This window comes from Perca fluviatilis, chromosome 1 (assembly GCF_010015445.1).
Source record: "Perca fluviatilis chromosome 1, GENO_Pfluv_1.0, whole genome shotgun sequence".
Classification (NCBI taxonomy): Eukaryota; Metazoa; Chordata; class Actinopteri; order Perciformes; family Percidae; genus Perca; species Perca fluviatilis.
Window position 1 is genome coordinate 28,675,247 of NC_053112.1, and position 22,716 is coordinate 28,697,962.

General features: G+C 38.2%; 2 protein-coding genes across 4 annotated transcripts; one reads left to right on the forward strand and one right to left on the reverse strand.

Annotated features, from left to right (window-relative positions):
• The first annotated feature begins 821 nt into the window (after window positions 1–821).
• cisd2 (CDGSH iron sulfur domain 2) lies at window positions 822–5,470 on the forward strand. The gene is made up of 3 exons (XM_039801755.1): window positions 822–1,077; window positions 3,132–3,346; window positions 3,567–5,470. Exons 1-3 carry the CDS (start codon window positions 975–977, stop codon window positions 3,654–3,656), a joined length of 408 nt encoding a protein of 135 aa, XP_039657689.1. The 5' UTR covers window positions 822–974; the 3' UTR covers window positions 3,657–5,470.
• Window positions 5,471–5,726: 256 nt separating this feature from the next.
• si:dkey-162b23.4 (sodium/hydrogen exchanger 9B2) lies at window positions 5,727–22,613 on the reverse strand. 3 transcript variants are annotated; one of them, XM_039801704.1, is made up of 13 exons: window positions 22,476–22,613; window positions 21,003–21,238; window positions 18,707–18,908; window positions 18,198–18,368; window positions 16,555–16,697; window positions 16,057–16,184; window positions 14,506–14,681; window positions 13,980–14,086; window positions 13,314–13,463; window positions 12,995–13,103; window positions 10,810–10,946; window positions 7,500–7,683; window positions 5,727–6,783 (listed from the first exon to the last, which is right to left on the reverse strand). In XM_039801704.1, exons 2-13 carry the CDS (start codon window positions 21,123–21,125, stop codon window positions 6,722–6,724), a joined length of 1,692 nt encoding a protein of 563 aa, XP_039657638.1. In that variant the 5' UTR covers window positions 21,126–21,238; window positions 22,476–22,613; the 3' UTR covers window positions 5,727–6,721. The 3 variants fall into 3 exon arrangements, with proteins under 3 accessions (XP_039657638.1, XP_039657657.1, XP_039657648.1); XM_039801723.1 differs by having other exon boundaries at window positions 7,496–7,683; XM_039801714.1 differs by lacking the exon at window positions 22,476–22,613 and adding an exon at window positions 22,013–22,127 and having other exon boundaries at window positions 6,722–6,783.
• Window positions 22,614–22,716: the final 103 nt, after the last annotated feature.

Below are 22,716 nucleotides of genomic sequence, written 5' to 3' on the forward strand. Positions count from 1 at the left end.
TGTAAAAATGTCCAGGCGAAATAAGCGGCTTCTTCAATTCTCAATGCATTCTGGGTAGTGTTGTTCTTTACAGAGTTCGTGAAAAAAAACTTGCCAGCACTAGAGGGAGCATCAACCACATGATCTGACCTTAGCAAAAAATAAAAATTTGATGGAGTTGGAGATAGTTATTTAGTTGATAAAATATCCACTTACTACCTTTTTCTAGAGCTTTCAACCACATACTGTAAATTTAAATGAAATATATTAAGTCTGTTGTGTAAAATTAGCCTATAATACTTACTGGACAATTGTTAGGTACTGGAGCTTTGCTTGAGTTTTTCGTTTTGTGAAAATGTTTTCCTCCTTCACAGGGGAATATTGTAATCTATACTTCACTATTAGGCCTATGCGTCCCATGGTAACGTGCACCATGCAAGTAACCATGGGACACATACCATGGGATGCAAGTTGCATGTATATTCTTTTACCAATACTTCACTAAAATACAATGTAGTAGTAACACAAACTAGGCTATCTAAAAAAGTTTATATTATATATGACATGTTTTATTTAAACCTAAATCAGTAATGTCTGCCTTTTAGAATGCTATGGATTTTTGAATGTCAAACTGTAATTGCAGCAACTTCAGGACATTTTTTCTCTTTTCTTTTCTTCCTTTCATTTATTTAACCTTATTTAGATTCCTAAAAAACGACGTTTACGAGTAGCACTTGAAGACATAATGAATTCAAGTTGTCCAATCAGGAGCCACCAACTCCTCCAACGATGATTGGTCACACACGTCACAGGTCGTCTTTACGTGTATTCACGAACACTTCAACGCATTTCGTCTTCGTTTGTTTCTCGCGGGTTGTTTCGTATGAGTTTACGTACCGGTGACAAGCTGCGCTCAAATATGAACGCAGTGACATAAACGAGCCCCAGGAACCACCCAAGTCAAACACAAAACCTGCAACATTGAGCGATTCAAGATGGTTTTAGAATCCATTTCAAGGATAATCAAAGTCCAACTTCCAGCATACCTTAAGAGGCTTCCGCTTCCGGACACGATCGGCGGTTTTGCGAGGTTAACAGGTAATTAACTGCAGCGGTGTTGAACTTCTGACTGTCAAGGGAAGAACAGCACTTCTCAACTCATCGGGGGCACTTTGCAGCCCGGAGCTCTTAACTTTAGCTAGCATGCGAAAGAAAAGTCAGTCATAATCGTGCTGTAGTTGGGAGTGTTCGACCTACACAACATGTGTACTGTCCTCAAGTGCTGCTTGGCTCCCTTGAAACTCTTTATCATAGTTGGATTATGTTGTTCTGTTTACTAACATTAACCTAATACTTTAACTCAGCAATGACATTAGGTTTACAAGCAACACTCTCCACAGTTAAGTTTGCTTGTGTGTTGGTGTTGGTAGAATTATGACCTTAACCACTAAGTGTCTACATCTCAACCTGTCCTCTGCTGTGAATGTGATATCCTGTTAATACTAACAATTAGAAATGTGATGCTGTGTTTGCCTCGAGCACAATATGTAGCCTTACCAGCTCATACCATCAAGAGATGCATAGGCAGGACAGTTAGTCCTAGACTGGAGGGTACATACAGTCTCAAAACACAGACTACTTCAAGAACATTGTATATCAGTTAGAGCCCACAGTTATCATGACCCCTGCGAATTAGAAAATGTTCATGTAATCATATCAGTTAAAGCCTAGCTCCATGTTTAAGTCATTTTCAAGCAAATCCCCCATGGCATCTCTTGCACCTATGAGAACACAAAAGCGGATTAATTGCTTTATTTGCAAATCTTTAACAACAAGACTCAACTATACTCTGAAAAAATGTCTTCACAGCTTCTAGTTAAAGCACAAGTGCACAGTTTAAATCAAGGAAAGAGAGCTAAGTACAGCAGCGGTTTAGAAAACCAAAGTAAAAGTCCATCTTGAAGCAGATCAACAACTTCAACTTGACCTTTGAGCCAAGACAGATCTTTGGAAAGTATCAAATTTAGCCCAAAAATAGCCCCCCCAAAAAGTGAAAAAAGCTGAGCTTGCTCTGCATTACTGAAATGTTCCTGTGACAATTGACAAGCTAGAACAATTTGAGTAGTACCTGAGTATTTGAGAAGACCATAAAAGCAAAAACACAGGAGAGACCCAACGGAGAAGGAAGATTTTAGTGATTGTGGTACTTGGTACTAATTGATATGGCTTGTGAAAGTCTTGCTATGATTGGCCTTTAAGTTAAGATGTGGCCTGAAGTAACAACTGTTTCTGAAGTTGTGTGTTCTGTCATAAAGTATTTATTTGACAATGCCTGATGGAGATCTCGGTTAGATCGAAATGTTGCACAATTAAAATAGCTGGGAGCGTTTGATACAGTGTGCAGATCTTTTGTCTGATTCTTGCCTTCTGTCATAAATTAGCACTTTAGTCAGTCAGTGCAGATTAGAAGATGAAAGATATATCATGTCGAATATAATTCCTAAGATATTAAGGATTAGCAATGTCCCATTAGGCATCAAAATCCCTTTACTGAAAGTATTTTAATTGCACTAAGAGTATTATGAAAAGTTCCAGGAGCCGGGGTATATCTCATCGCTAATAGCAAAATTACATAACTGTGGTTAATCCTCGCTGTGCTTCACTTGTCTGTCCTCTCCATGTATGGTGGATGGCATGATGGGTTTTCCCAAAGCACATTTTAGCTATGTTTAGTTCAGCCAACAGTTCAAAACCTAGATATTCAATTTACCTTCATGTATGACTAGGAATGACCCATTAGAGAAGGTGTAACCAGTAAATATTCAGCATTTTTGCTTAAAAAAATTACTCAAATGATAAAAAAATAATCAAAATATTTGAATACTTTTTTTGTCAGTTGACAAATTGATTAATCAACTAATCAACTAATCAACTAATCATTTCAGCCCTAAATTGAGGTGTCAGGTTTTTTTAAAGCATCCAGAAATGCACATCAAGTCCTGTCCTCTCATAGAGCCAATGACCACAAATACATTTGCAACCTTTGACCAACACTGGTTTCAGTTTACGCTCTAGTTAACCTCGGTATGCCAGTGTTCATACTGTAGCTATCGTTTGCTAACATGTGTAATGTGTATGTAATGTATCTGTAGTGTCCGAGTGGCTCCGGTTGCTGCCTCTCCTGGGTATCCTGGCTCTGCTGGGCTATCTGACAATTCGCCCATTCCTGCCTAAGAAGAAGAAGCAGAAAGACAGCCTGATCAACCTGAAGATCCAGAAAGAGAACCCGAAAGTGGTCAACGAGATAGACATCGAGGACCTGAACAGCGCTAACGTGTGTTACTGTCGCTGCTGGCGCTCCAAAACCGTAAGTCCTATATGTATGGAGATATCAACATTTGTTAACTGGCCGTTATTTCTATTTGTCACATAACGATAAATACAGATGGCTTACTTACATTAGATAAGTTATACTTTTATTACTGAAGCCAATAATTAATGTATTTATTTAAAAAATCAGGATAAGAAGGAGTTTAGTGTTTCAGTATCTTGCTGATCAGCTAACATTAAGTTGTTTCCTGTTCTAGTTTCCTGTTTGTGACAAGTCACACTTAAAGCACAATGAGCTAACTGGAGACAACGTGGGACCGCTCATACTCAAAAAGAAGATACTATAATTGGCCACTGAAAGGAGTTTTCCTCTCACCTCCCTAGTCTTTAGTTTTCATTTCTCCAAGTTTTTTTTTTTGTCTTTTTCTTTTTTTATATATAAATGTCTCACCTTGGTGTCATGTTTATGTTGCTCAGAAATTAGCAGTCTTTATTTGAAGTGGTCCTAATACAACTAAAAATACTAAATGCCATAGTCTGATTCTGTGAAAACGGTATTTTAGGTTCTTAAATGACATCGTGCAGTTGGAATTCATTCTTTCTTTATGGGCTTTTGTTCATTGTTTACTTTTGTTGTTCAACGGAGAAGCCTTTTTATATGACTGTAAATTTAAATTTTAGTCATGTCTCACTCGTTTTTTCTTTTCTTTTTTTAAATCAATTACAAATCATTGGGACCAGTTTGTGAGGAAAACTTGAAACCTAGATGCGGTGACTTTATGACTTTCAATAATCTAAACCCATCAGGGTCATTAAGTTTATTTTTTTTTTCCCCAGGTAAATGGTTGTTTAAATGAAATGCCTAATACTAGTCCAACCCGTAAGTAACACTTAGTACTGTATGTCTTCATGTCTTTTGGAAGATTCTTTGGTATTGTTTAACAGCCAGCCTTTTGTCTGTGTGCCAAATATCAACATAATGCTCACTCTTTCAGGTTGTGATATTCTCTTGTAAGTTATTGTGTGTATGGGAGGCTACTTGTTATTCTTTAACTGTATTTTGTTCAAAGCCTTTAAACATTTGAGTTTTACATTTTGTCTTCAACTCTGTTGCCTACAAACATTTCAAACCACTGCACCATTGAGTAATATCCAGTTATAACCTCAGAAAGTAACTCCTGCAGCAAACATCTTTTGCTCTGTACCATTTTTTTTTTCCCCTTTTCTCTAGCTTCTGTATTGTCATAATAGGTGTATATAGTTGACCTGCTGCTGGAATATTACTTCTTTATTCATCATAAATGCTTGTTACATATATGGCTTGTATTGTCAGATCTGCATGATGACGGTGTTTATTAACCTTTGTAAAATGATGGCTTGAATTGATTCACTGGGTTTAATTTGTAAAAAGGAACAGTTGGGATGTTAAACTCAAAGGTTTTGGCAAAGAGCTATTTTATTCCCTTTTTTTTACTATTACGACTAGAAAACACTTAATGTCAACTTCAGCTAAAAACATTTGAATTGAATAGTTAGGTAACAGAGTACATTACTTTCTAATTGTCTGCTACTCAATTTTTCAAGTAATACTTGCAGGGTCATATTTTTACAGGAGTGCATTATTTTCAGTTCTTCAGTCAATACAGTCTCAAAAAGAAAAATCGGAACCCCAAATGTGAACTTCATGGGTGTGCTAGAGGAAAAGTCAGTGAGTAGGATTCATCCTCTGGGCACCGTGGATATCTGTACCAAATTTCATGACAATCCAACCCAGAGTTGTTTATACATTTCAGTCTGAACCAAAGTGGTAGACCAACATTGCCATCCCTGCTAGTATGTATGAAAAGCAAACCGATCAGAAGCCGAAACTTAAAGGAACAGTGACTTGAATTAAGGACATAATAAGATGCACAGTAAATCAAATTGTACACATAAGTTGCATAGTAATAATTTAAGTTATTATCCTATCGCTACACAAAAGAGAAGAGACAATTCTTGGTATGTTTTATCATTTATTGTTTAAAGAATATTTGGTAAAAAACTAATGCTCAATTCTTTTACTTTATTATAAATAGTTGCTAACAATACACAATGAGGCAATGTAAACACATTAAAATCAAAAATATTAAGTTAAACTGCACACTTCTGTAATAAAAAAAAATTAATAAATCATGTGAAAAATCGACTTTCCCTTGCAATCAAACGATCAAGGTTGGGTTTTCATGAACGTTTTGAATATGGACATATAGATGATTGTTGAGAATTCGTAAACTTGAAAGCGGACATAGTGAATGTAGCAGATGACGGGAGTTTTAGCAGCATTGTGTATAAACCAAAGGAACGTGTTGTGGATTATTTATTATTTAGATCTTTTCCGGAGTATTTTTTAACAACGCAAACTCTTTTCATTACCAATACACAGCTAATACACATTTTATTAAAACACGCAAAAATACATAATCACAAAGCTGTAAAGATTTTGTACTGAGTGCAGAACGCAAGACTTAAAGGGGAACTACACCCATTTTCAAAATCCATACATATATCCTACAGTCTAAGAAATGAACTCTCTCCCAAATCCAAAAACTACAGAACTCAGATTTGTGATGTCATCCAGGAGAATGCTCTTAGTATTTTTTTATACTCATTTGAGTATAAAAAAATTAATTCAATCTCAAATGTATTGTCTATGGAGCAGCTTCACACTTTATACTTTTGAGTTTGAGACTTCCTTCTCTGGTTTCTGGCTTTGAAAGAATGTAGCTCACAAATATTGATTGAACTTTATAGGCCATGGCAATTACTTATTGGAACTCTTCATTTAGGTAGTGTTCCCCTTTAAATGTGTGTCAATTGTGTGGTCTGATATTTAAAACAATAAAAATATTGCTACTCTTAGTGCATTCAATTATGCAACCCTTCAAAAGGAATCTTCTAAAAAAAATATAATACAGCATAGCCACTTGTTCAAGTAAAAATACAGTAAATAGTTAACTGATATTTAGTCATAAAAATGGTCAAATTCAAGTGAATATGACAGGGATAAAAAAATATCCACATTTACAAAAACCATACATGTAAACCATATTCATGTCTCGCACTAAAAAAGCTGATTAAAAGTTAACTTAGGACCAGAAACAAGACCCCCTCTTGTATACCATCATACAGCATGACACAGACGGTGGGATGTGGGTCATTTGTTTGGAGCTTGATGCCTGGAAACCACCAGAGGCTATAAAAACAGAGTGATTCATGTGTTCCTGCAGCATGGCAAACATCAGGAACTGACCGGCAGATAGAGAGACAAATAAGAGCCACTCGGTGGCTAAAGGAGAGCTCAAATATCCAAGGTGTGAAAGCACCCGGGAAGTCTCTTTAAATGTCCTTGCTTACTGGATGAAGACAGGGGATGTCAGAGTGTGCTCTCATAGGTGACAGGAGTTTCATTTTCATCTTCACCTCCTGCTGCAGTGCCTAGGAAAGTTAAGAGGAAGAAGAGGGAGAACACGTCATTTGAAAAGCCTCAGTAAAAGATTGATTCCATGATATGTAGATTATGTAGTAAACAAACAAACAAACATAAAAGCGTACAACCACGAGTTGCAGTGGTTAATCCAGTGTACTTAAACTCAGGGTTCATACGCATTTTAACCAATACTTTTCCATGACTTTTTGGCAAATTTCCATGACTATGTGTTCCTGAAAATGTCAGACATTATACAATAAGAATACAAATCTGTGTTAAAGTTTACCCTCAGAGGTTTAACTATAAAATGAATATTATTATGCTGTGTTAAAAAAAATTCCATGACTTCTCCAAAACTTTCTGGGTCTTTTTATGTTTCCAAAACCTTTCCAGGCCTGGAATTTGCATTTTTCAAATTCCATAACTTTTCCAGGTTTTTTCAAAACGTATGAACGCTGTAAACTGCAACAATGCCAGTGTTGTGTGGACATAAAAGACATGAGGGCATGAATGACAGGGTAAACAACGTATGCAAATCCTTGTCTGAGCGGACGCATCTATCACAAAGGTAAAGAAGGTAAAAGCTTTGCAGAAAAGCGTATTCACTACTGGAGCACAGCTGCAAAGCGAGGTTCGACAGGGGTGTTGAGCTGAGTTGAATTGTTGACTGTAGGACTTTACCTACCTAAGAAAAAGGCTAATAAACTGGGTTCGACTTACTCACCACAGGCAGAGTTCTTTGGTTTTTGTAGCAGGTGAGGTCCAGCGAGCCCTATGAGAAGAGCTCCGACCGGGGCTGTGAGAAGGATGGACAGCACACCCACAGTCAGCACATCCATGCCGTACTTCTGCAGCTCCTTGTCCTCCTTTGTCCTGGCCATGTCTAAAGCTGTTGAGCCTATAGCTGCCTGATGAGAAAAAGGACACAAGTGTTTCCTCTATACTCACAAATGACATTTACCATCACGATGACGACATTTAAAAAAAAAAATGCCAGTGTCTGCACTTTTCCAAAAGAAAAAACATTTGCAGATATGTACTACGAAAATTATTGACAGGAAAAATCCTAAACTGAGCAGGAAGTAAAACTCTTAGAAAGATAAGTGCACCGCTGACAAATATTTCCGCACTTGAAAATAATGAGAAGAACTCCCGCACTCGCTTACTGCGGAAATATTTATTTGATTAATTTGATTACAATGTTTCGGTCTGTCTGATCTTCATCAGGTATATAATGTACGATAACACTGAAAAAGCTCTTTGACAAGTTGAGACTTGGGTCCCTATTTTTATTCTTGCTTTGGACTGGATTATAGCATGGATTTAATGTTTGATGACACTGAAAGATTCATGATATATGTATCAGTATGTTTGCTTTGTTTATTTACATCACTTGTTCCTTTCTAATGACCTTTGAAGATCTTCGAGGTTACGTGTGTGTGTGTGTGTGTGTGTGTGTGTGTGTGTGTGTGTATATATACATATACATACACATATATATATACACACACACATATACACACTATATATATATATATATATATACACACACATATATATATATATACACACATATATATATACATATACATATACATACATATACATATATATACACATATATATACATATATATACACATATATATATACACATATATATATACACATATATATATATACACACATATATATACACATATATATATATACACATATATATATATATACATACACACACACACACATATATATACACACATATATATACACATATATATATATATGTGTGTATATATATATGTATATATATATATGCTCTGTCTCTCTATTTCTGTGTGTGTGTCTCTGTCTCTCTCTCCCCTCTCTGTGCCTCCTCTCTGTGTGCTCTCCTGTCCCCTCCTGTGTGTCTGTCTCTCTCTATTTGTGTCTCTCTCTCTCTCTCTCTCTCTCTCTACTCCTCTCTCTCTCTCTGTCTCTCTCTCTCCATGTCTCTCCCTGTCTCTGTCTCTCTCTCTCTCTCTCTGTACTCTCTCTCTCTCTCTGTCTCTCTCTCTCTGTCTCTCTCTCTCTCTCTCCTCTTTCTCACACATCTGTCTGTGTATATACATACACATACTCTCTCTCACATATACTGTCTACACATACTCTCTCACATATATCACACACATATATATATACAACATATATATATACATACATATATACATATATATATACATATATATATACATATATACATATATATATACATGTCACATATATACATATATATACATATACATATAACACATACACATATATACATATACATACATATACATATATACATATATATAAAATATATACATATATATATATATACATACATATATATATATATACATACATATATATATATATATACATACATATATATACATATATACATACATATATATACATATATATATATATATACATACATATATATATATATATACATACATATATATACATATATATACATACATATACACATATATATATATATATACTGCCCTGCAAAGAAAAGACCTTAACTCGCTAGAGTGTGAAACTGAGAAAAATGACTTTAAAGTTTTTGTTTTGTCCAGACAAAAGTATTATTGGTAGAACTCCCCAAAATTTGAGAACTAGTTGTTACAATGAAGAAATGTTTGTATGCAAAAATCTTGAGTTCAAAATTGACCTTTGACCCTTGTTTGGCGAGTTACTGTACTCCGCTTTGTATCATGTGCCAAAACAAGGAGTCATCAAAGGGACAAAAGGCAGTAACTGACATATAATCAATATTTGCTTGCTGTTCACCATACTTACATCCATTATAAGAACACCTAACCAAGGTCTAGTCATCATGGTATTTGTTTTAAATTATATAGAAGACATTTGGTTGTTCCTATTTACTGCTATGATGAGTGATCAGGATAGTGTGGCAACACTAACACAGTTGAACAGTATGACAGATAAGTTACTTTGCAGTACAGTATACAGTATGAATAAATACAAGAAATATTTTCTCAATAAAGATAATTATAATTGAATACAAAGGTATATTTATTGTTTAACAATAAATATATAATGTTTAACACTTTTGCAAGGCACTGTATCTGTGTCATATTCTCATTAGGGGCTGAGCCCCCCTAAAGGTCTGATCCTAGAACAGCCCCTGGTTAAGGGTTAAGGGCCACCAAACTGCTCAAGAAACTCAACTTGGATTACTACTTTTTAATTCTGAGATAACATTTAGGTTAGCATACTTGTGCGGACGTTAGCAAGTAAGTAGCTTAGTGCTTTTATGGATTTGTGTAAGATTTGACATGAACACCTGCAAGAAGGAAATATGGCTCAAACACGTATGGATTGTTGTGGATACAGCAGATGACGTGCTTTGCTATGGATTATATCTTCCATGGATTATATCGGATTGCATGGAAAGGTAGGATGCCTGTGTATTTAATGATTTGTTTTTGGCGTCTGATGTGAGGCTCCGCAAAGTGAGGAGGTGTGTCAGCATCACCGTTAGCGCTACGTGACACAGATTAAATTTAGCTAGCTCCGGGCTGTCACTGACACTGACAGAATAGGAATCATCACCACTTTATTTGAAAGATATGTCGTGTGTATGTTTGGTTTGGTGACAATTAAAAGCGGCAAACTTTGACAGTATGACAAGGCCAGAGTACAGTAACATCACGGCGGCACAATAACATCTCTTTTAATGCCTGGCTAAACAAAGTCAGAACACCTTAACTCAACTTCAGCGTGCCCGGAACAAAGGCAAAGAGCCGTAACAGCTGTTACGGCGTTCTGCTGTGGTTTCTCGTATGGTTTTGGATGTTACGGTTGTCATAGCCCTTTATTTTCTCGTTAAAACAATCAAATTGACTCACGATATTTATTCACATGACAAAGGAGGTCTCAAATACCCCAAAACTGACATTAACTCATTTTTGCCCAAACATGATGTTACGGCGTTTTGCCTTTGCAGGGCAAAATATTTTTGCGCTGACATACCTGCACTGTGGCTTTGGGCATCCATGCTAGGGCTATGAACACTTTTTCCCTCATGTTAAAGCCAGCACACAACACACAGACAAAGGTGAACAGGATTCGAACCAGCAGGGCAATGAGCAGAGTGGCTATACCCAGACCTAAACAGAAAAATAAGAGTCATACAGGGGTGTTACACTACAGTATATTGGTTATACAGAAAAAAAGTGTAATATCACCATTACTTCCTCTTAACAGCTGTGGCAGAAGAGCCCAAGTAGTGGTGAAAAATAGAAAAACACAAAGGCTGGCTGAGTAGTGCATGTTGTGTATATAATGCGTGGGGTACATGTTCTTCTTACACCTCAGTCATTTTATAATATAAAATACAAGGAAATTAAACCAAGAGCGTAAAGAGTTATATATTTTTGTTAAAAAAAAATACATGTCCATAATAGCGCTGTCAGTTAAACGCGTTAACGCAAACCCATTTTAACAGCGTACATTTTTTTATCGCAAGATTAACGTTCTTTTTGGCCCAGCAAACTTTTTTTTTTTTTCACATGCTGTTGCAACAACTAGTAACGTTAAAAAAACTACAACACCACACCGGATCTAGCTAGACTGGAAACAAAACAACAGGCACGGCGCACACACTTATTTGGAATTGCGAGCCGGCCAAAGAGTAGTAGGCTAACGTTACGTTTTGAGTGGATGGCGAGCGCGAGATGCCGAAATGGATGCCAATAAGATTCTGAATGGAAAGTTTACTTTTAAAAAGTTGCCAAATGGTTCCATTGACAAGACCAAAGTGATCTGTGTGTTTTGATGTTGTGAACTGAGCTATCATCGCCGCACGTCCAGTCTGAAATACCACTTGATGGCCAAGCACACAGCTGATGCAAATTCTCCGCCCCCTCGTCAAAGCCAGGCAACAAAAGCACAAAGCGAGCCGATCCACTTTTCCATGTTGATAAGAGCATTAAAATGAGAAACAATAATGGGACAAAAAGAAATCAAGGGACATTTAGAATAGATAAAAATGTGCAATTAATTGCGAGTTAACTATGACATTAATGCGATTAAATATTTTAATCGTTTGACAGCACTAGTATATAATGCGTGGGGTGCATTGTTCCTCTTACACCTCAGAGTCATTTTATAATATAAAATACATGGAAATAAATTCATTTTACCAAAGAGTACAGTAACAGTTATGAAACACATTTTTTCAGTGAAGACTTTTATCATATTCCATTTGTCAGAACACTAAGAGCTGGACAGCAGAACAATTTTAAGTACAGGGTGAGTAGGTAAATGTAATGGACTGTATTTATATAGAACTTTTCTATTCTTAACGACTACTCAAGGAACCAGGACTACCCAAGGCTGCAGTACAAGCATCGGGGGCATTCACCATTCACACCAACCAACCTCCCGATTGGCAGGCAACCGCTCTACCACTGAGCCACAGCCGCCCCTAGGTGTGTTCATGTAATTTCTGCTACATTCTGTATGGTCACATTTTTAAGCACACACAGCCTGCAGGCTAAGAAGGTCAAGCTGAGGTTTTAAAAAATGCCCTCCACACCTGCTCATCTCTTTCAAAAGCGCCACACAGTTTTTTTTAATGGGCCAAGGTGGATTTTTTCCCTTGACACACACAGTGTCCCAAAGCATTAACATATTGTATTCCATTCCAAATACATATAGTATGTCAACACAACAAATCATCCTTAAGAAGAAGATGGTCTGAAGTCACGCCACAGTGAAGACAGTGAAATGTTTTCATCCTCAATGAAATCATTTTACAAGAAAATTATGTGTAGTCATGTTTCAATTATAGCTACTTGCAGAACACCAAAATATGTTATGTTTGCCATTTCTTCTGTCTCGAATAAGATTACTTTTTTTTTGGGAGAAATCTCAGATCTGTTTCCCATGGAACTCTCATATGGAAACTTCTATGGAAGTAAAGTATATGAGTGCTAACACGGACTCAGGTTTTAGTATTTACTGGACACAGACAGAGAGATAACAATCTACTGGGACCTCTTTTTTGGCTATGGAAATATATTTACATCCACACAGCCACATTTGAATCTCTCGCAGTGGTAACAGCCACTTCACTGTGTTATTTGTGTGTGTGTGTGTGTGTGTGTGTGTGTGTGTGTGTGTGTGTGTGTGTGTGTGTGTGTTGCTGTCTCACCAACTGTGAGTCCCTCCAACTCAGAGATTCGAATTTCTGCCCCTATTAGTCCGAAGAGTAGAGGCTGAAACACGTCCCACGCCCACCCCACCACTTCCTCCACACGTGCCTTAAGACAAACAAAACAAACAGAAATTTTAAGGAAGGTTATCTTTGACATGAAGCACTGTAGACAATGAATAACCTACTGTACAAACCTTTACGTTGGTATATAGTATGCTTGAAAAATGTAATGCGAAATGTACTTCTCTGCCGAGTTTACCTTAAAATTCAGCCCTAAAGATGGATAATGTACAACGTGGCATGCATATGTTGTTACCTTTTCTGATCCCCAGCCGAGGCCAGCCAGGAATGCCAACACCAGGGTGCAGAGGCCTCCAGAGCCAGGAAACCCAGCCACACCGCTGCCGAACACGGCAAAGACAGACAGACCCAGCACCAAGAAGGATCGCTTAATTACTAAATGTTTCTGGGTGAAGAAGACAGTCAATGATTAAATATAGAATATTTTCAACATAGTGACATTTATAAATACAGAACGCTACATATAACATTTGTTGGCAGGTATTACGTAGGTCGTAACATTTTATATATAGTAGTGGTTCATCTTAAAATGTTATTTACTTGTGTTTAACCTACACTGATTCATACAGAAGGATTTCTTGACAACTTTTGAGTCTGACAAGCTATTAAAATACACGGATTGTGTTAAGATAGCACAGTCTTAACTGTAATGTGAGGCAATTCAGGACCCACAAAAACATCTCTTCCATTATATTCCAGTGTACATTATTTAGATGAATCCAAAGTGCACGCATCAAAGTTCCTCAGCATTTATCATTTCAAGTGGAAAGTTTTTTTTCACAAGCCTTTGTTGGTTCTTCTTAAATTGTTTCACACAGGCTGTGGTCTCGAGTGGTGTAAGGATGACTATGCAATAGTAAAACTAGCTAATGTCATTGTAACGCTGCATGGGCAGGCCCACCTGGTCAACACTAGGAAAGTACTGGATGAGGAAGCCTAGAAGAATCCCAGCAACCATCCCGCCAGACACCTCCATCACACCTCTCAGGAGGTTCCACCAAGTGGATCCTAAAAATGAACAGCAGAGGAGATTTACAATTATTAGAATACAATAGACTGACTCAACTGTCCTAAATGTGTTTTAAATGCAGTTTATCATAGCCATACAGAGGCTCTGCAATATGGTAAACTGGAGTCATCACGAAACACAAAATGCACTGTGACTTGGCACAAAAGAATTCAAGGTTTTTACCTGGAGTACAGTAAATAGCACACTCACACCCTCTGCTGAGCTTCTGACAAACTGCAGGCAGAAGTTACTTATTTCATATGCTTCTCAGTGTTGACCTACACTGCAGTATAATAAACTGGCTGCCACTCCCCTGGAGATAAGGTGGTGATGCATTTCAAGAAAACAACATTGAAGTCAGCACTTCTTATTTCCCTTCAGCTCTCCACACACGCAAACACATACATCCCCAGGTTACCTGTGGCAAAGGCCATGCTCAAGCATGTGGTGAACCCCGTGATGGCAAGAATGTCGTCAAAGCTGCCTGCAGCCATCAGCAGGGTGGGGATGCCCTGCTCCACGCCGTAACCATCCTTCTGCAGCATCAGCATGGAGGGAACCACCACTGCTGGAGACACAGCGCCCAGCACGAAGCTACAATGTGGAGGAGATGGATCGTTTAAAACAAATAAAAAATTGCCTTTGGAAAACTTTGGCAAGCATCAGCCTTCAAATGCACTTGGACATTTGCAAAAGGCAGGCATTCCTGCAGCATGATATGTAGTTTATACTGTAGCTGAGATGTGGTACCGGGCCTGAATTTGATTGAATGATTTTTTATTCACTTACTGAGCTGCAAACACAGACTTAGTTAATAAATTCTGAAATGTTCAATCATTCAAATTCTGCAAACACTGTTAAAAAAGAACTAAAGGGCACTCAAAGAGCGCAGACCTTCACCAAGACATGCCCTGTCTGGCAATGCTAACGTACCGACTTGAGGGGGCATTCACGTGAATTTTCCCATTCGGGATCTCATTTTTCCGATTATTCGGACACCACATGAATGCAGCACAAAAGGTCAGACGTTTCAATGTTATTGAAAGTGAAAAATAATTTGTGTATCTGCCCCGTGATTCTGATCCGCTCCAGAATTTAATGAGTTTTCATGGCCCATGTTACACCCTTCCACCAGGTTTCATGAAAATCGGGCCAGCAGTTTTTTAGTAATCCTGCTGCCAGACAGACAAAAACATGGCGGAGGTATAACAGAAAATTACTACACTCTTAATTCTTCTTCTTCTAAAATGACACACACAAAAATGTACATTTTAGTTGGGCAGTACAACAATATTTGTATTGGCCCTATCCACTGATAAGCAGGCCATATGTGCAGATTAGAAAGCTCTTACACGAGTGACATCACATGAATGTTGATCAGGTAGAAATATGAAGGCACTTATTTTGAAGTGTTAAATTAGCAAAATAAAGCCCATCATCCATCTTGTTGTCATTATAGTCAATGTTTTTGTCGCCCAACCCTGTTGTGTCTCTTTGCTCTGCCAGTGAGTGCCTGAAGATTATCTTTTTGTCTATGATACATTTTTTCATCTTTAACAGCACTTAAAGGTTCCAGGTTCCCTGAATTTACTACACTTGAAACTGACTGGCCTCTGCATTTCCTTTCTTTTTTTCTGCCGTACGTTCGTTTCGTAAATGAGGGCCCTTGTGTTTAAGGCTCATACCGTCCATCGTTCGATTAATTCTGGGGACCTATGTCACATATCTCACCCCTTTCTTTCGCCCTACATTTCGTGTCTGTATCCTCATTGTCAAACTATTTCATTAAAAAAAAAATGCAATGAAATTGATATGGTAAATGTATTTTTGATTCTTACTGGTCCATTAAAAAAAGGAATAGATTAATTCTGTCTGTTCTAGACATACTGTTATGGTAATACACAGCCTGCTATTAAGCAGAAAATAAAGACTGGAGATGGAGTGATTTAGTGGGTGGTGTTTTACTTACCCAAGGATGAAGCCCCACACCCAGGGCAAGCCCATGAGGAAGTGTGACACCAGAGCGGTGGTGCAAGCCTCTATAATGCAGGGCCCAGCTGCCACACGTATGCACACAGATTTCAGTCTCCTCAGAGCCTGACAACACAGACATACCATTCAAGATTTTGTTACAGTAACAGTTAACTTATGTAGTAGTGTACTTAGTGTAGTGATGCTTAGCAGTTGAAACTAATTGAGTGAAACATCAGAAAATTGACAGAGAAAATGACTTAATAACACTGCTGCTAACCAATTAAGGTTTTTATTTTTTTAATCAAAAACATTACCTAGTTACATCTTATAAAAGGCTCAGATGTGCGTGCTTTTTTCATATCACTGGAAAATGAATACTTTTTGGGGGATTTCTGATTATGCACAGAGATGAGACTGGCACATATTTATTATATCTATCTAAACATGTCTCTGTGCAGATACTAAGCTTGAAAAAATGGAGTACGTAGCATACCATGGGATCCAACCCCAGACCAGCTCTGGCCAGAATGATAGCCAGAGCGATGTTCCTCAGTGACGAAGACCATTTGAAGTCAATGTACACCCCGTCTGTTATAACTGGGATGTTTCTCAGCGTGAACCCCATCAGCAGCATACCTGCAACACAGCAGAGGGTGTGGTAAAGGAAAGATGATCCTTTAGGACTGTCTCTCACACAGATACAGAACAAGAATAAAGACCACCTGTTGCTTTTTGAACTGACAGTGCTCAAGTTGGACATCTGAGACACAATGTAAGACTGTGACTGCCTTATAGCACTAATAACTCAAGTTTCAATATACAAACCTTCTCTAAAAATCCACAATTAATCTGCCAATTCTTACGTAAATGCAAAATGGCACCACCTTTATACCACGTTACTGAAGATTGTGTGTGAAAAAAACAAAGACAGACCAGTGATGAACTGCAACAAGGGAAATAATACATGCAGAGCAAATAGTTAGAGTTATGAGTGTGGACAGAGGACTTTACTTTCAGCCTTCAGACTGACAAAAATCTTCTAATATTGTAATCAGAAACAGACTGAAATGGTAAACAAGAATGCTCTACATAAAAAACACAGGAAATAAAGTTTACATAGATATATCTTGGGAGTTTGTTTCAAAGTTGTACTTCAATCTACCTTCTGATGTCATTCGCGAATAAGGCGTGGTTCAAGCTTCCTTGATTTTATCCTGTTAGGGGCCCAGCTGATGGTTTATGATTTCCATTTCCAAATTCATAACACCAGGAATTCAGCAGTAAAATATTACTTTTTAAACTTTGCCAATGCTTACACTATATCCTGATCAATGCTGTGATTTATTCAAAGCCAGTATTAATGATGTAAAATAAAATATCAGATGGTATTCCATCACATCGGGTAAACAGGGCTTATTTAACCAGAGCCTGACCAAGACTCACATCTCTTATATTTCATAATTACTGACAAGATATATCTTTTGATTCCAACATCTTTTGATAAATAGCAGATCACTGACACGATAATGGTCCCTTTAGCTTGAAAATACAAGTTGGCTAACAATGCAACAAACGGAAGCAAAATAAAATTCTACAAAATACCAACAGAATCCAGTGCACCAGCAGCTAATGTGTACTCGGCTAAGAACGGAACAAGTGAGTAACATGATTGTACAGTTAATTAGGAACTCCCATTTGACCCCTATTTTTACTAAATGACAAAGGTGAAATGACTCAGTCAGTAGATTCCTTTGTTATAATTCACCAAATGAATACATCAATGGCTTAAAAATGTGCAATACTTTTTACATTAAGCCCCTGGACAGGCACATCACCTGTAGATGATTCAGAAGTAGATAATATCTGGCAGTTTTTACAACATAAAAATGTTAATTGGGCCAACTCATGTAAATCAAATGTGTCTTGAATATTCAGATGGGCATACAATTGGTATGCAACTGGAGCAAACTGGAGACAGTTGAAGTAGCCCATCTGGCTTAAGCTTGGGCGGAAAGACCAGAAAAAGTATCACCTAAATATCACTCTGATGGAGGCATCTGTGTAAGTAAATACTAAATAAAGTATTGTACAAACACACCAGCGCATAAAACATAACCACTAAATTCTCAGCCTTACCAAGGAGAGGTGGGAACGGTGGAAGTTTGGGCAGACGGATGAGAGCCACCACTTTGCCACCGATGAGTGCACAGATGAAGAGGATTGTAATGCCAAACAGGTTACCCCCTGGAAGACACTGTTCCTCGGTGATAGACCACACCACTCCAAAGAGCACAGCTGCCAGAAGGACTGGAGAGGACACATGGGACTGACATTAGATTATAGTGTCATGCCATATGTCACTATAGTGTTTATGATGACGAGATTATTACATATATTTTTGTTGTGTTATACTTGCTAACCTCTCAAACTTCTTCAAAAGTAAGTAAAAAGTGTGTTTGTGTTTGTATACTGTATATGTATGCATTTCTTTATCTACAAAATTGCTGATTCTTTAGTAGTCAAACTATACAAGATAATCATGTTATTTGCAGTTTTTCACAGTCCTGTGTGAAAGGAGGGATTGACATGGAATAGATTTCCTGAATAGGAGCTCACTGAGCCAACTAGAGATCCCACTTGCTTACCTTTAGTAATGAGAGAGGCCAGAAGGCCTCTTGGTGGACATGGGCAGAATCTGTGGAGCAAGGGGCAGCAGACCACTGGCGGGTCTGTGTTAGTGCCAGCATCCACCACAGGGTTTCGAGGAATAAAATAGGTGGTCTCTTCTGTGGCATTTGGACTAGAGCAGCGCCGTACCACAAACTGGATCTGGTTCACATTTAGGTGCTGGAGGAGGAGGATCAGAATATGCACAAGAACAGGTCATGTTTGCCTGGTGGATAATGTTTTGTTAGATGACTTAACACCACATCTGTAAATGCAATACATGATGAAGTAGTTTGCTTTACAAACTCAATTTAAATTAGTTTTTTTGTAATGTATTGCTTTTATAAATAGAAATAAAGTCATGTTTCACTAACTGGATTAAAATTCAGATTAGTGTTAAAATTCCAATAGTTTTTGATGCCTTCAAAATGACTACTGAGAGCAATGTTCAATGCAGTTATTATATTTTTTAGTATCCAGGCCTTACATAAGTAGCTGAGCAGTCAATATAAATGGGACATCTTACACAGAGCACCAGAACTACGGTGTCACACTGATACAAATATGAATGCATTTCTTATGGAAAGATAAGAAAACTGGAGGGAGGCGACTAGATGTTCCTGTAGCATCTTTAATTGCCGAACCCTTATAGAGCTCAACAGTCCCGCCCCTCCTCTGAGAGACCTTGGGTTCCGGAAGTAAATTTCCCATTCATTTCCCCTTGACGTCTGGAAAAAAAAACTTACATAAAGAGTTTTAGACCATGCCTTAGGCTAACCAGATGGTACGTGACTCATAAGCATACAACGTACCATTTCAAGTGAAAAAACTAACAGAAAATCCAAAACAAGTCAAAAGGTACAAGACTGTGTACATATAGTCATTTCAGAGCAAAGGAACTACTCATTCCATAAACCACCGCGCACCACTGAATAACGGAAGCTACGTTAGTTTAGCTAACAGCTAATTCGGCTAACCGCTAACTGAGACAGCATGTAATAACTTTAAAAGACCCTCAAAATAAAACCTGAAAATGACATGAAATATATAACAGCTGTTACATCAGCTGTAGCCTGCTTTCCCCAGTGTTTAGTTTGAGTTAACGTTATTTTAGACTGAATCAAGCTGTCAGCTAGCGGTTAGCCGAATTAGCTGTTAGCTAAACTAACGTTAGCTTCCCGGCGGAGGCTAACGGCAGAAGCGTGGAACAGATCGTGATTCGTGCAGTGTCGTAAATCCTTGTGACGGATCGTGCAGGCAGCTCCCCCCCCCTCCCCCTCCTCACCAGCATGAGTTCCACCAATCAGAGGCATCACTGTGGGATTGTTCAGGATTGTGGGTAATGAAGTACTTATCCAAGAAATCGCGAATAAAAGACGTTTATCTCAAAACAAGGTTGGTGCCCCATGATTTTTGGCGTCTATATGAGCATATAGAATCGCTTAGTCAGTCTGGTTTTAAGTCGACGGTTACCATTTTATGGCTTATACTCCAATTTGTCAATGGAGAAATTGCATTGTATTTTTACTTCCGGAACCCTCTGTGGGCAGGACTGTTGAGCTCTATTAAGTATTGTCCCCTATCGGTAATGTTGACAAAGAGGTACGTCATGCCAGCAGATTACAGGCTGTTTCTTGGCAAATAATAGAGTAAAGATATGAACTTGCTGATAACTGAGACTCCTACAACACCCTCTTTGTCATATTTCCAGGTGAGTAGACCAAAGTTTTGACTTTGCCTCTGGCTGCATTCTCATTAATTCTCACATTAGAATTACAGCAACAAGAGCGGGCGCCCATATAAAGAGGTTTACTCCTGGACGCAGCGGGCCCAGGTTCTATCTCCAACCTACGGCCCTTTGCTGCATGTCATTCCCCCCTCTCTCCCCTTCCATGTCTTCAGCTGTCCTGTTGAATAAAGGCCTAAAAATGCCCAAAAAATAATCTTAAAAAAAGAAAGAATTACAGCAACAAATGAACAAATTATCTCAGACAAACAACTAATTTGACAAGGTTAGAGAAGAGTAGGTTAAAACATAGAAGAAGCAAAACAACACAGCGGACTAAAGTGAGAGACAAAGAAGCAGAGACACATGACAGTAACCAAATCATTTATATGGAGCTTAAAATTTCTTATTTAGTAAATGAAGAAAAAGAACCAATACATATTGGCTTAGAAACACACTTTTTTTTTTTTTTTAAGTTTTGACAACCTTATTAGAAATTGATAACAAGGTTACACCAGAGAACAGAGATTCTTATTAAAATACTATACCTCCACATGGTTCGCAGCAGGACAAGAAATGATGTCCAGCAGTGGACTGGGTGCTGGACTAGGTGCTGGACTGGGTGCACGGCTGGGTTCTGGGGTAGCAAGCTTGGGCTTAGTGTCCTCCATGGCTACAGTTTTTCTGGTGCACTCACTTCTCTCTCTATTACATCAAGCCGAGGGGTGGGGTTGGCCGCTGATGGGCAGTTCCTTCACTTCTGCTTCTGTACGTCAGGCTTTGACTGCAGGCCAACACGGTTTTATCAGTAGATAAAAACAAAAATATTGTTTACTTAATAAATAATGGAAAACAGTGGTGTTGGTACAGGTGTGAAGATTAACCTCACACACAGGCCTATTTTTTCTAGACATACAGGCTTTACAGTGAAGATGTCCAATTCATATTTTTTACCAAATACCTCAATATAGATACTGCGACAATATTTAATTTTGTAATGCTAAAACAAAATTGTTTTAACATTACACTGTTTTGACCGTTGTTTATTATGGAAGTTATTTTTAACTCATTTTTAAGATACTCTTTTTTTATTATTATTATTTTGATCTTTTTTATTGCATTGGCGGAAATGGGCTTCCATAGTTTATGGCAACAGACGTCCGTTAATCCACTTGCGATCAGATGGACCACACTAATCAATGCTTAGCGTTACAGCTCGACCATATGGCACATCTAGCTAGCTAGCGGATGCTTGGGCAAGTAGGTTAGAGTTAATTAGCAACTGTCGACATAGCCATCTAGCTAGCTAAGCAAATGAAATGTTTGAGGTGGGGTTGTGCTGGCGTGTGATTTCAGTGTACTGCTGCAGCGGCGTACACACGAAACCGTAGCTGAAGTAACATTAACGTTAGCTAGGTAGTTAGCTACGTTACTGAAGAGGTCCACGCCTCAGGATAAACCATGGCAATGGACCCATTGTCGGACAAGAACATTATTTCTTAATACATGCAGCTAACTAGCGCTACGACCAACATATGTCCTTATCATAGTGACTTACTTAAAATATTAGCCATTATGTCATTTCACTGACAGCCATTTACAAAACAACGGAGATGGAGCCAGAATGTTTCCCGATGCATCTTGAGCCTAATCTCGTTACTGAAGTCCCTGTGTCTGTACGTAAACGCGACGTGAGCGGCGACCGCCGTGGACTAGACGCTTTCAGTTGACCCGTCTGTCCATTATTTATCGGTAAACAAAGCAAAAGCATAATTGGACTTTCTATTCTGACACATATGGCTTTAATCATCTATCTGCAAGAGGGGAGCGTTGTCTAATATTGGATTCCTTGGCAGTAATAGTTACCTGGCTATGTGCTTCCCATATATATCTATGTGTGCTTCCGACCAACTGTAAGTGAACTTTCCACAGGCACGTCAGCTATCTAGAGACACCGCTCCTGACCCCTCTGATGGGGCTCCCTAAATATGTAACGTCAATCAACAAAAAAAAACGCTCACCTCATGTCGTAAACACCGTCGTTGCGTGTGAACTTTCAGTGTGCAGCGTTCCTGGCAGTCATGAGGCAGATAGAGCAGCTGGGAATGAGGCGGATTAGTGATGGCCAAGCATGTAAATTACCGCGCACAGTAGTGCTTGGTTGGAGGGAAGTGGTCAATTATAAAAGCCACTCATGGGTATTTATGAATACGTTTTTAATAGATGTTTAAACATTTCATTATTAATCCCATTCACAGAATG